Here is a 12,190-nt window from a genome sequence, read left to right on the forward strand (position 1 = left end):
CTATTATAAAGCCCATTCGTTCTGTTCCTTGTCGTTGCTCTTAATCAACGGCTCCTCGATGCTATTAATTTTGATGTCACTGCACAAACAGCACTTGGCAGACAGCAGGCGATCGATCTCCAATCTCAATTCCTCCATCAGCTGCTTGTTGCCTCTTGCGGCTTGCAAACGTTTTTGGATCTTGTAGATAGCATTCTTGAACTTGTAGTCTGTGGAGTCTAGCACTTCTCTCACTAGACAGTCCTGGTGGAAAGAGTGAAGACACGGGAACACGATGAATTTCCGAATCACCAGGATCTTCCCACAAAGACCGCACGATTCGTTTGGCTCGATGATCTGGAACTGGTCTTGCTGGAACTCCTTGATCTGCTTGTTGATCTTCTCCGATTGGTTGAGCGAGGCAGTCATCTCCAAGGACAGAGAGTCCATCTCCACGGCCAGAGTCTCCAAAGATTGCACGACCTCTTCTTTGAAGTCGTCAATGACGACAAAGTCTGGGAAAAGAGGCAGCAGGTCCTTCATTGTGAGCAGATCGCATTTTTCCATGAGATATTTCAAAACGCCACGGATCTTGTTGCCTTCGCCGATATCCAGCTCCAACGGCTCGTTAGTGACAACCTTCTTGATGAGAACCTCAGCCACACGGACCCAGAGTTTCTTCCGCTCTACCGGTTCTTTTGGCTTGTCTGCAACCAATAAGGCGGATTCCAGCAAATCTTGACTCAGAGCCAGACTCAAGGCATCTTCGTACTCCTCAAGCATCGAATAGATGAATATTGCGCTTTGGATCCGTTTGTGCTTGAAACAGAGTCGCAGAATGAAGTCCGTGTCAAAGAGAATCTCGTAGCTTTTTTCACGATTGAACAAAGTCTTGGACCTGCTTTCCAAATATTTCAACACATGGTTTTCCCTTTGAACAGGGTACGTCACCAAAAGCGAAAGAAGAGTATTGTGCACCATTTTCTCTTTGCTCTCTTTCTCCTTAACTAGAAAGTTCAAGAACCTGATGGCTTGGTTGTGATCTGGAGCGATTCCTTGACCGGTTCCTATAGCTTTGTTGTAAGTGAGGATAGCTGGTAGCAACTTTCTGAAATCCAAGTCGTCTATCAAACGTTGCCATAGATCTACAGTTTTGATCGGGTAGTGTATGAGCAACGCAGTAGAGCACTTGTAGACCAGTTGTGGACTTTCTTCCTTTGCCAAAATCTCCAATGCCTTGTCCCATTGTTGCAAGTTGAGGTAATACTTCAACAAGAACGGATTATCGTTGATCAACGATGAAAAATGAACAAGTTCTTCTGTCCGATTGTGTGAAAGTAAAAGTTGGTAGACCGTCTCTTTGTCCAGAGAGTCTTTATATTTTTCAAAAAATGCGTACAGCTCTTGTGAATTGTCGTTTGCTGGATTCTTCACATACAACTCGACAATCCAACTGCTCAGCATCACCCGCTGCATGTACATAGACTTTGGAAGACTCTCGAGTTTTGCATGGAGATACACCAATAGGCTTGGACTTTTGATAAATTTTAAAACCACTTGCTCAAAGGACTCAGATGTGTTGGCTAGAATGCGCGCTGCTTCGTCCATTTCTCCTTTTTGTAAGAGATCATTTCCCTTATTGATCAGAACAACGTCGCGTTTGAGAGGATCGTCAGACACCACCGCTAGCGCATCGTCGTACAGTTTTTTCTCAATCATAATCTTCCAAACATCCGAATGCTCGTTGTCCACCACCAATTCATAAACATTTGAATTCGAGTAGACCCAAAAAGTTTCCAGTCTGTAGTCTGAGGTAGAATCAGTGACCTCGAACGATAAAGTTTCATGGTGCACTAGTTTCCCGTTTAACTGGTTAAATACTATCATTTCTGTGCTGGTAAAGGCTACCACATGGTATTTTGTCACCAGTAGCGATTTATACTGTCTGTTTTCGATTTCGTACCTCTTAAGATCGTTTCGTGTTTGAAATCCAATTTCGCCAATAACGAGCTTGGTGACGTTGTCCTCAGACACCTCGATAAAAGCAAAGACGGTCTCATTGGCGGAAAATGCAGATATCGTTCCAAAAGAAAGCAACAACGGGTCTTTCTTCATCAAAGAGGTTCCAAGTGCGCCATGGAATCTTGCGAGTTTTGTATTTGCGAGCGATGCCACCACGAACGTTTCGTCCTTCTCACCTTTCTCGGCATATAGCGAGCCTATTGTATCCTTTCCCTTCCACAGCTGTTTAAAGTATTTCTCTCTGTTCGATTCAATCAACAACTCATAAATGTTTCCTGTTGTTGTAGCAACCAACACCGGGCCGGTGCTTTTGGATGTAACGTTCGAGTCAAAATACACCATAGAACATATCAGGCTCCCCTTTAGTTTGGAAAGGTTTCTGAACTGTAGCGAATGGAGACTCAAATAAAAATACTCTCTTTTGGTGGTTTGAACAATCAGATGATACCCGAACGGGTCCAAATACGCATTGGCCACCGTCACATTGTTGGAGTCGATTTGTATCTTGTCAACCTTCTCCGGGTTATCCAAGTAGATTCTGTACACCAAACCGTTGATCAAAACCAGGTAGAAAACATTGCCTTTCACTAGAAGCTTGCGGATCTGTGATTGGATCTGGAATTGCAACTGAACCTCTTCGAAACTGAACATATTTGGCTGGTTCTTAATATCCTAGTGGCACATAACCAACTAAAAAAAACAATTACAATTAAAAATATTTCTTGTTTAGAATGGGTATAAGTATACCAGTGAAACTACTCAACGAGGCACAGGTAAGTACTCATGAACTATCACATATTTACTAACATTTATAGGGACACATTATTTCCGTGGAACTTGTCTCTGGAGTGTCCTACAAGGGGAAACTAGTCGAGAGTGAAGACACTATGAATGTTCAATTAAAAGACGTTACTATGACCAACACCAACGGGTCTACACAATACCAACCCCAAGTTTTCCTTAGAGGATCGCAAATACGATTTTTCTCTGTGCCTGAGATCCTCAGACACGCACCGATGTTCGATCCTAATCATGTTAAACCCCCAGCTCCTATTAGAGGACCAAGAAAAAGATAAGTTTAATCAAAACCCTCCAATGCGCTCAACACCCGCTCCAAACGATCACATCCTTGTTTATATCTGTTTGGATTGAGCATCATGTTGGCCGTTAGTCTCGAGATCGAATCCACGATTTGTTCTATGAGATACTTTTCATCGGCTGGAATATCCAAGTTTGCGAATTCCTGCCCAATCACGATGCCGTCCGTGGCATTCAACAGGCGTGCGAGAGTGTCGTAAGAGAATGGCTTGATCTTGGATTTGGTTTTCTTTGCGCGCTTCTTCTTGGAAGAGTCTTTCACTGGCTCAGGGACCTCATCAGGCTCCTCAACATCCTCGTACTCGTCCTCAGGCCCGTCCTCGGCAACCACCAGTTTCACATTCTGTGTGTTCATGTCGAAAATAGAGTCTTCCGAGAGAGTGGAGCCCGAATTTTGTTTCGTGAGAGGATGCATTTCGTCTTCCTGGCCGTCATGGATCGATCTTGCAGTATGGAAAGACTCTGCACCAGTTCTAATGCTCGTGGCTGCAGATGGCGAGTATTTATGCATAGCTGGCGATTGTTTGAGGGCTCTTGGAGCCCTTTCCTCGTGGACAGAAGATTCACTGTCTGCCTCTGCCTCGATCTTGGACCGCAAATCCTCGAATTCTTTCATAATATCATCGAATTTTCCACTGGCACGGCCGCTGGATCTGTCAGATGAGTTGCTCGAGTCCACAGATGGACGTTGTGGAGGTCTTTCAAAGGTATCGAGCGGTCTAAAATTTCCGGAATTAGGACGTCTTGGCGATCTTGCTGGGATTGTGAAATTAAGTTCCGTGTACTGCTCCATGTCTGGGGCTCTAACAGCTTTGCTGCTAAGAGGCTTTGATGGATGCGAGGCTGGAACAGTGCGTGCCACTTTGATGCTCTCTTTGTCGCTTTCTTCCATCACTGGGGATGTATCTCTTAGATAATCAGTGAGATCTTTTGCACCAGAAGAATGCTGGAGCTTGACGCTCTTGACTTTCTTGACCTCGGACAGTCTGTCTGAAGGAACACTGACAGAGTCCGAGTCCTGGTCAACCACAAACTTGACGGTGTCGATATCAACGTGCTGAACAACACCCGAGTACTCCGAGAAAACAGACGATCTGTTGCCCGGAACGTTGGACATATTGGAAACTCTCTTGTTCCATGTTTCGCTTCCAGAAGACCGTGGAAGCAGAGGAGAAGAGCTATGGACACTGGAGCCACTGTGGGGACTTCCGTCACGAGGAGACTCTCTATGGATATCTGGGTTGGTGACGGTCAACTTTTGCAATGGCATTTCAGAGTAGACACTGGAACGCTCTGACATGGTGGAAAAGACAGTTGTATCTACAAAGCAAAAACCAATGAAGCGATCTTTCAGATCATTTAATTAGAAATGGCTGGTTTATCTAGCTGCGGCTTATAATAAATTATTTTACTATTACCTAATACAGAAATAGCACCAAAAATACAAAGATCATTATCGTTTAGACGGCTTCCTCTCATCTGGCGGAAACTCGAGCCGTTCATAAGAATCGTTCCACACGTAGCACAAACTTTGTCGTGAAGTATTCAATTCTTCCGTCTTGGTTACAAACTGGGTATTATTTTCAATCACAATTTTGTGTAGTATATCTACCATCACCTTTACCGAGCGGAACTCGTACCCTTCGAAGAAGTCCATATATCGCAAGTCCTGGTCTGTCAAACCGTCCACCAAGATCCCATCAATTGAGTGGTTCTTGAACGGAATAGCGGCGGAATACTTAGCGTCCTTAACTGCTACCTGGTTGTAGCCGGGTAACCTCGCTTGGTAAACGTCTATCTTTGGAGTGTCGCGGTTCACGTCCAGCACGTCAAGCACCACCTGTGGTGACATTGCTGACCCATAACAACTAATATGTTAGACAACTTTTAACTGATACATACAACAATGACTTTCTGTTCATGTCATTACTTTCGTCTGTCCTCTCCGTCAATATTTAAAATTACAGTCATTTGCTCTGTTTGGCAAAGCAAGCTCATGCACGGAACAATATTTACCCGACCGTCACAGTGCGATCGGTCCAGGAGATTGCTGTTAAAATCTGTGCCGAGACTTTGTAATTAGGGTTCTACGTCATAGTTTATTCACAGTTCTGTAATATCCGAGTCCGAGGCCTTCAATCCCATAACGTTGAGGAACAGGTTCAAGTTGGTCAGATGCTTGTCGGCGGTTTGTAAATCGCCAGACTCCTTCAGAGCCTTACTGACACCCATACTACCAAAGATTTCATTTCTGATTTCGTCCACAACAATTCTTTGGTGACTCAATTGCCCAGCAAGAGATAGGGAGGCCAAGAATTGCCAGATGTACGAATCGTCACTGTTCGATTGGGAGTTGCGCACCTTGCGTGAATCATCATTGGAGAGGTAAGGCGGGAAGATAGTAGCAAGTCTTCCTTCCAGTGCCTGGAAAAGATGGTCGTAAACTGTTTGCCATTGGGCCAGATCCTGTGCACTAAGTCCTCCTGCATATTCTTGTTTGATCAACTCCAACCTGGAAACAAGAATGGTAATTAGAGAAAGTCCGATCTTGGTCGTGGTCAAGAAAAGAATGTTATTGCTTCCATTCTCCACAATGTGGGCGATAAACCGCAACACTTGCTGGAAATTCGACTCACTAACAAATAAGACCAACGTCTTCATCACAGTGAGTTGGAAAAGCTCAATCTTTTTCACCTCAGCTTCCGGAATTTCGTAGTTGCTTTCCACGTAGTTGGCATAAGAGCCTTTCATCACCACGTCGATGTTTTGTAAGTTTGAGAAAATGATCTCAATCAGCTCAATTTGCTGCTGAGAGTCTAGGAAATGGAACAGTCTGTTGAAAACCTTCATGGCTTTGTCAATGGAAAGAACAGAAATGAATGGAGGAACAAGGGTATTGGAGGTCTCGATTTTATCAGAGAGACGAAGAGCATTCCAAAGGTCTTTAGAGTCGCGGCTTTGGTCCTCACGCTCTAGGGACTCGAGCTTTAGGATCTGCGAGTAGATGTTTTCAATAATGGACAATTGGAAAGCCCTAGACGACTTAGAGTACACGTTCTCTTTAGGAACAACCACTTCGTCCGACTTCTCGGAGCTGTTGATCACCAATTGTCTTCTTGGCTGCTTACCCGAGCTGACGGAAACCTTACCAAGGGCACCTTCTCTGGTAAGAACACCGGTTCTTTCTCCACGCTCCTTCGCAACAGTCACAGCTTTAGAAACCTGTTGCTGCATTCTTTGCAAAGCAACGTCTGCTCTCTTCTCTCTACCTCCAAGTCTGTGACCAGATTGGTCCAAGTACTTCTGCGCAATAGAGTTCATATCCTCTTCACCAACCGAGGAGTTGAGGACTTTGTACACCTGACAGTAGAAATCCTCATTGTATGGGTCATCAGTGACAATTTGAGATAATTGCACTCTCGTGACGAAATCTTTATCTCTAGGGTTCATGAATCCTGAACATCTGATGATCGCCGAGACTTTGTGTTGTCTTTTCCAAAGTTTTTCTTTCTCGTCTTTGGATAAACTGTCCAAGCTTTGTTTCTGTGGTCTTGGTCTCCGTGGCTTTTCATCCGAGCCAAAGGCTGGGAAGTCGCCAGAAAGAGCAGCATCTGTCTTTGTCACTCTCGAGACTGGTGCTGGTGCCGAGGCTGGTGCTTGAGGTGGAGATGAAGTCTTTTCAATTTCCTTTGGTGCAGGCTGACTGGCTGGAGCTTCTGGCTGAACTGGGGCTGAAGGAGCTTGTTGTACCGGCTGTGCAGACTGAACTGGTTGAGCTGGCTGAGATTGTGGAGCTGCAGCAGCCTGTGGAGCTGGAGGCTGTTGAGGAGGCTGATTTGGGAAGCCCTGGGACATTGCTCCCTGTTGCATCATTTGCTGCATCTGGAAAGGCATGAATGGCATCATTCCGGACTGAAAAGATGGAACATATCCCTGCGACAAGGCCTGGATGGCTGCGGCAGGGTTAGGGAATTGTCCCGAAGCCATTGCAGCGGCCAAAAGCTGCTGTTGTTGTTGGAACATGTATGGGTTCATCTGAGGCATTTGGGGCACCGGGGGCACCTGTTGCTGTGGTTGACGCAGTCTGGCTTCAATTTCTTCCAATGAGAGCACTTTCTGTTCTGGAACCGGTTGCGACGAAGGAGCAGAGGCTGGTTTCGCTTCGTCATTCCACAAGGAAGCCATTGGGCCCACGACTTGATCAACTTGGGCGGCCTTGGCATACGACAAACCTGGATTGACGGCCTGTGACTGGGCCGGTTGTTTAAGACCGCCGGAGAAATCGAAATTGGTGCCAATCTCGTTTGTATCTGCTCCAAAGGTCTCGTCATTGAATGCATCCTCATCTTGGTCTCCTAGTCCTTCGTAAGTTTCTTCGAAATCGTAGGTTTCGAGTTTCCGGTCCTTCGACTTTGACGAAGGCGGACCGGATGGGTCGAATCCGAAAAAGGACATGGTACTGGTATTCAATGTAGTACTATGGGTGATTGTTTGGCTGGCTTTTGCCTCATAAATTTTCGACGAAAAGTTTTGGGAGGCCGTACACGACCAATTTAAAAAGTATCTATGGATAAACAGTATACAAGCTGTAGATAGGACATCATGCCCGCATTTCGAAACGTCTTCCGCTGGCGGTCTTTCTTTCATTTCTGTGTTCCTCATCGGCAACTTCTCTGCGGGCGCGGTTCAAGATTTTGGTGAAACTGTTGACTCTGAATCTCATTCTTTGGTGCAGGTAACATTTCACGATTTTAATATGGTAGTGGAAGTAGGACCGGAACAATTGGATGTGGGTGATGGAGTTCCATTTGACGTCTTCGGTGCTCAGGTGTCTTGGGAACAGAACAAACGTGATGTAGGTCTTGTTGTGAGTGTTTTCGGATTCCAGGTGCTTGATTTCCAGTGGAATTTCCTGGTGTGAGTTGATCACCTGTGGAGCCTTTTGGATGCTCCGCTTTCTGGCGTCACTAAACTCTTGCAAGAACACTTTCGAGAAGATCTTGTCTGTTTCGTCCTGGAACACCGTGGAGAAGATCACAGTGACTCTGTCGTTGGATGGCTTAATGTAAATCGACTCCATGTCTCTGTAGTGCAACTGCAGCACTTGTTCATTGGAGTTATTTGGCGAGTCCTCACCATACAAGTTGTTTGGGTCCACGGGTTGCTCTTTGGATAGCACCTCGTATCTCTCGAAAGCCTGCAAAAATGGAGCAGCGAAACAGTTGCGTTTCAACAAAGACAGCTCGGCAACAAGTTGTTGTTTCTCCTCCTCGTCAGAAAACGAAAGCTGTTCCAAGTCAATGTACAAACTGTAGTCGTATCCAACCTCCGGCTGGGTTTCCTGGATAAATCCGGATTTGGAGTACTTGGAATGGAGCAATTCCTTCACGCCATAGTTGACAAGGTCGTTCCAACATTTAATCCCGATGGAAAGGAGTATTTTTGTTTTCGACTCCGGCGTTGACAGATGGTAAGTGGTGAAATCGAAGTCGGTGATAATTCTGTCAAGGAAGATTGGAGTGTAATCGGCGGCGAAAGCCTGGCCAATTGCCTCCTCCAACAACAAATTCTGTGGTTGTAGTTGTAACATGGAGAATACGTAGCGAAATTAAAAAAATAGTTGGCACAGTAAATAATTACAGCAATATGGAATAAAATGTAGCAGCTACGCCGCAATTTAGAGAGTCTTTTAATAATTCAATTGCCCACCTTCATTCTATCAAGCTCGGTCAGAACAGTATCGTAGATGGTTTGTAGCGGAGGGGCAGAATCTAAATCTTCGTTGATGGACGAGTCGTCCGGTTGGCTCTTTCTTCTGTTTCTCAAGGTATTATTTTTGGTGACACCCAAGGAATACAAATCCTTGATGGAAATTCCGGTTTCTTTCAGCTTTTTCACCGCATCAAGATACTTCGTAACGTCGTTCGAGTCCAGTAAAACAGATCCGAGTGAAGAAAGCCGGTCTGCTAATGGACAGTCCTTGTTGGTGAGGCTCGACTCTTTGAACGTTGAGGCCTCCTCTTGGATTGTAGAGTTAGTCACTGATTCGTGCGGCACCATTGGCGATGACTCGGCATTTAACTCGGTGGTGTCAGACTCCGCAAGAGAGTACGAAGATGGGTTCTTTATGTCCTGGCCTTCAATGAAGAAATCAAGAGGTTTATGCGCATTCTCCTGAACATCAAGACCTGGATGCTTTCTCCTAATGAGCTGAACACACTTTTCGAGAGACGACCGGATCATAAGCAGTCTTATAAGAGTCTCTTTTCCTTCAAAACTGAGCTTCCTTTCGAGCTGGATTGCTGCCAATTCAGATATAGTCGCCTGTAGCTCGTTCGTTAGTTTGTGGGCATGGGTGAAGAAATCCTTCACTTCCTGGTCCGATGGATTGATATCCGCTTTCAACATATCCGTCACTAGCTGAGTAAACGATTTTTCTCCTGGAGAAATGGAGAGCAACGAGTTTAGTTCTGCGTCTCCCCCCTTGTCTCCATAGAGCGTTCTTTCCATGTTCCGCATAGTAAGGAGACCAATGCGTTCTTGGAATCCGGCTGGGGTACCTTCAGGGTCGAAATCAAGGTTGAAAAGAGATTTCGAGTACTTCAATGAACGACAGATAGATTCGCAGCAGGCTTCTGTTAGTCTGTTGTCTTTGATAGAAAGATAGTTGAGCTTTTTGAGAAGCGGAAGCGTTTCACTTAATTGAATGATGGCCACAGGTGTGAAATCATTTCCATCGAGATTTAAGCGGGTCAGATCTGGAAACAATGGAAGATAAGTAACAAACTTGTTCATGAACGTCTGGAAAAGCTTGCGATTGTTCGAAACGTCGAGATATTTCAGATGAGGCAACTTGGAAAACGAATCAAACACAGCCACTGTATCCTCAGAATCCAACAAATTGCAACTGTTCAACGAAAGCAACGACAAACCGGCGTTGAAGTCGCTTCTCTTGGTGTAATCAATGAACGGACGTAGCAGGGACGAAAGGTCATTGTACCCAAGATCAATTCCAACCAAATCTTTGTTAGCGGACATCCAGTCCACAACGACCTCGCAGTGTTGCAATGTCAACTCGTTGTAAGCCAATCCAATCTTGAATGAATTCTTGAGTCCCAGTTTGAGGAAATTCTTGAAAACGTCCAAATCGTTAATTTTGCAACCACTCAACACCATTTCTTTCATTCCACCACGGATCATCAGCGTTGCCGTCATCAAAGACCAGTCCATATCGGATCTGTTCTGAACGTTACATTGCATACGCTCCTGATCTTTAGATGGCCGCTTCAGCTTCTGAACGTTGAGCTCCAAAGATGGACATTGCGTCAGGTCTAGTCTTCTAAGCACATTGTTCATCGACAAAAACCAACAGAGCGACTTCCACCCAGCCTGGTCAATAGGGGTGTTTCTGAGCGACAGCTTCTCGAGATACCGTTTATTAAGTAAGGATGCCAAGATGATGCGAAACATTTCGAGCGTCAAATGAACACCATCCAAAGAAACACAGTTGATAGGCGCGATTCTCACAAAATCTGCAAATGATAAAACTTCAATCAACGATGGATATGGATTGCGCAATTGAAGTAAAGCCAATGGTTCGGTGGTTCCCTTAGGGATCTGCTTCAGAGTAGCGGGAATAGGAAGAATTTCTCTCAGATGGCAACATCTGGTATACAACTCATCAAGCTTCAGTGTAACGACTGGAGCTTCCATCCGTTTCTTTCTCTTGACCATTGGTTTATCAATCTTGATATCGTCAAGGTTGCGAGTAGAATCTTTATCTGTTCTTGCCTTTTGGGCAGCCAGGTCTTTATCCTGGCGATTGATGGTGAGATCCGACGAACTTCTACCCATTTCTGCAGAAGCTTCACCGTCTTGATGAATCAGTCTCAAATGACCCGACCCACCAACAACGATTCCGCCAGCTGCATTCTTCTGGTCTTCAGGATTTATTTTATGGATAACCAATTCCCCATCTGGGCCAACCTCGACATTTCCCTTTCGAGGGTGTCTTGAAGGAATCTGCTGTGGAGGATCGTTGATGAACGTTGTGGTTGCAAACGCCACTTTGCGTATTGGTTTAACGTCCTTGAGAACTTTGATTGGTGGAGACTTTTCATGTTTAGGCGGTGGAGCAGTATACGAGGTAGAAGTGGACGTGCCAGAACTGACAGAGTCTGACCGAGTAGCCGGTTCTGACTCTTTATTTCTGGAAATTCTCAAAAGAGAGCCCAGAACACCTTCCTTCGACTCTTTGTGGCCTGATGATCCGACTTCAGCCGGCTTGTCATATTTCGGATGCAGTGCGAAAGCACTTGGCAATTTTGGTTTATCAGGATGAGGTGGGATTTCATCAGGGGCGTACTTGACTGACGACTCGATAGTTGGTGCGAAAACAGAATATCTTGGTGTCTCCGTGTTGCTTATGGTTTCCTCAATGTCTTTGAGATATTCGTACAGTTTGGGATCTGCACCTTTGTATTTCTCGGATAATGGTTTGCGAGCGGGAGGGTGCACTGGAGAGGTTTCCGGTGATGATTGTGGCCTGGAGATGGATGCTTTTCTTGGTCTTGAAGATTCCGGACTGATCTCACGAGGCTTTGAAACAGACGAAGAGCGAGACCGTGGATGTTCTTTTTCGCCAAATAATTTGTGAAAGAATCCGTGCTTTTTAGGCTCTGCCACCGGAGGAGCAGCCATGACGTTTGTTGACGATCTGGCCAAGGTTGACGTACCAAATTCTGGTCCCTTAGTCTCGGTAGTTACGTCGACTGTTCTTGCTCGCCGAAGCGGAGCCATGTTGTCCTTGTCGGGAACTGCTTTGGTATTCGTCGTTGACAAAGAAGGAAGGGCCTTGGAGTTCGATGAAGCGGCCAAAGAAGGCGAGTGGATAGGTGTGGTCACGGAAGGACTTGTAGAGGCACCGCGCAGGAACCAGTCATAATCCGCAGCGTCCAGTGTCTCATCAGATGTCTGAAGCTCGCTTTGCAGTCTTTTCCTCAATTGATCATGTTGTTTGGAGTTATCTGTGGAGGCTGTAGCTGAGGAAGGCATTATTTAGACATAAGTTGATTAATTTGCGGGTCGATCG

The 12,190-nt window shown here is 45.5% G+C and overlaps 13 protein-coding genes across 13 annotated transcripts; 7 read left to right on the forward strand and 6 right to left on the reverse strand.

Annotated features, from left to right (window-relative positions):
* Positions 1–3: 3 nt before the first annotated feature.
* OGAPHI_006741 (uncharacterized protein) lies at positions 4–2,652 on the reverse strand (the record flags this gene model as incomplete). Its single annotated transcript, XM_046208059.1, has 1 exon — positions 4–2,652. The coding sequence occupies one exon, from the start codon at positions 2,650–2,652 to the stop codon at positions 4–6; it is 2,649 nt and encodes an 882-aa protein (XP_046058458.1).
* On the forward strand, positions 275–721 carry OGAPHI_006742 (uncharacterized protein; the record flags this gene model as incomplete). The annotated part of the gene is made up of 1 exon (XM_046208060.1): positions 275–721. The coding sequence occupies one exon, from the start codon at positions 275–277 to the stop codon at positions 719–721; it is 447 nt and encodes a 148-aa protein (XP_046058459.1).
* Positions 2,653–3,079: 427 nt separating the features above from the next.
* OGAPHI_006743 (uncharacterized protein) lies at positions 3,080–4,399 on the reverse strand (the record flags this gene model as incomplete). The annotated part of the gene is made up of 1 exon (XM_046208062.1): positions 3,080–4,399. One exon carries the CDS (start codon positions 4,397–4,399, stop codon positions 3,080–3,082), a length of 1,320 nt encoding a protein of 439 aa, XP_046058460.1.
* Positions 3,453–4,016, forward strand: OGAPHI_006744 (uncharacterized protein; the record flags this gene model as incomplete). Its single annotated transcript, XM_046208063.1, has 1 exon — positions 3,453–4,016. One exon carries the CDS (start codon positions 3,453–3,455, stop codon positions 4,014–4,016), a length of 564 nt encoding a protein of 187 aa, XP_046058461.1.
* Positions 4,400–4,552: 153 nt separating the features above from the next.
* On the reverse strand, positions 4,553–4,951 carry OGAPHI_006745 (uncharacterized protein; the record flags this gene model as incomplete). Its single annotated transcript, XM_046208064.1, has 1 exon — positions 4,553–4,951. The coding sequence occupies one exon, from the start codon at positions 4,949–4,951 to the stop codon at positions 4,553–4,555; it is 399 nt and encodes a 132-aa protein (XP_046058462.1).
* Positions 4,952–5,202: 251 nt separating this feature from the next.
* On the reverse strand, positions 5,203–7,554 carry OGAPHI_006746 (uncharacterized protein; the record flags this gene model as incomplete). Its single annotated transcript, XM_046208065.1, has 1 exon — positions 5,203–7,554. One exon carries the CDS (start codon positions 7,552–7,554, stop codon positions 5,203–5,205), a length of 2,352 nt encoding a protein of 783 aa, XP_046058463.1.
* Positions 6,768–6,995, forward strand: OGAPHI_006747 (uncharacterized protein; the record flags this gene model as incomplete). The annotated part of the gene is made up of 1 exon (XM_046208066.1): positions 6,768–6,995. The coding sequence occupies one exon, from the start codon at positions 6,768–6,770 to the stop codon at positions 6,993–6,995; it is 228 nt and encodes a 75-aa protein (XP_046058464.1).
* Positions 7,553–8,020, forward strand: OGAPHI_006748 (uncharacterized protein; the record flags this gene model as incomplete). The annotated part of the gene is made up of 2 exons (XM_046208067.1): positions 7,553–7,573; positions 7,661–8,020. The coding sequence occupies 2 exons, from the start codon at positions 7,553–7,555 to the stop codon at positions 8,018–8,020; spliced, it is 381 nt and encodes a 126-aa protein (XP_046058465.1).
* Positions 7,700–8,689, reverse strand: OGAPHI_006749 (uncharacterized protein; the record flags this gene model as incomplete). The annotated part of the gene is made up of 1 exon (XM_046208068.1): positions 7,700–8,689. One exon carries the CDS (start codon positions 8,687–8,689, stop codon positions 7,700–7,702), a length of 990 nt encoding a protein of 329 aa, XP_046058466.1.
* Positions 8,690–8,796: 107 nt separating this feature from the next.
* On the reverse strand, positions 8,797–12,153 carry OGAPHI_006750 (uncharacterized protein; the record flags this gene model as incomplete). The annotated part of the gene is made up of 1 exon (XM_046208069.1): positions 8,797–12,153. One exon carries the CDS (start codon positions 12,151–12,153, stop codon positions 8,797–8,799), a length of 3,357 nt encoding a protein of 1,118 aa, XP_046058467.1.
* OGAPHI_006751 (uncharacterized protein) lies at positions 8,846–9,277 on the forward strand (the record flags this gene model as incomplete). The annotated part of the gene is made up of 1 exon (XM_046208070.1): positions 8,846–9,277. One exon carries the CDS (start codon positions 8,846–8,848, stop codon positions 9,275–9,277), a length of 432 nt encoding a protein of 143 aa, XP_046058468.1.
* On the forward strand, positions 11,141–11,440 carry OGAPHI_006752 (uncharacterized protein; the record flags this gene model as incomplete). Its single annotated transcript, XM_046208071.1, has 1 exon — positions 11,141–11,440. One exon carries the CDS (start codon positions 11,141–11,143, stop codon positions 11,438–11,440), a length of 300 nt encoding a protein of 99 aa, XP_046058469.1.
* OGAPHI_006753 (uncharacterized protein) lies at positions 11,798–12,043 on the forward strand (the record flags this gene model as incomplete). Its single annotated transcript, XM_046208073.1, has 1 exon — positions 11,798–12,043. One exon carries the CDS (start codon positions 11,798–11,800, stop codon positions 12,041–12,043), a length of 246 nt encoding a protein of 81 aa, XP_046058470.1.
* Positions 12,154–12,190: the final 37 nt, after the last annotated feature.

The sequence above is a fragment of the Ogataea philodendri genome (assembly GCF_020536065.1).
Source record: "Ogataea philodendri strain CBS6075 chromosome Unknown scaffold13, whole genome shotgun sequence".
In the NCBI taxonomy this organism is placed as follows: domain Eukaryota; kingdom Fungi; phylum Ascomycota; class Pichiomycetes; order Pichiales; family Pichiaceae; genus Ogataea; species Ogataea philodendri.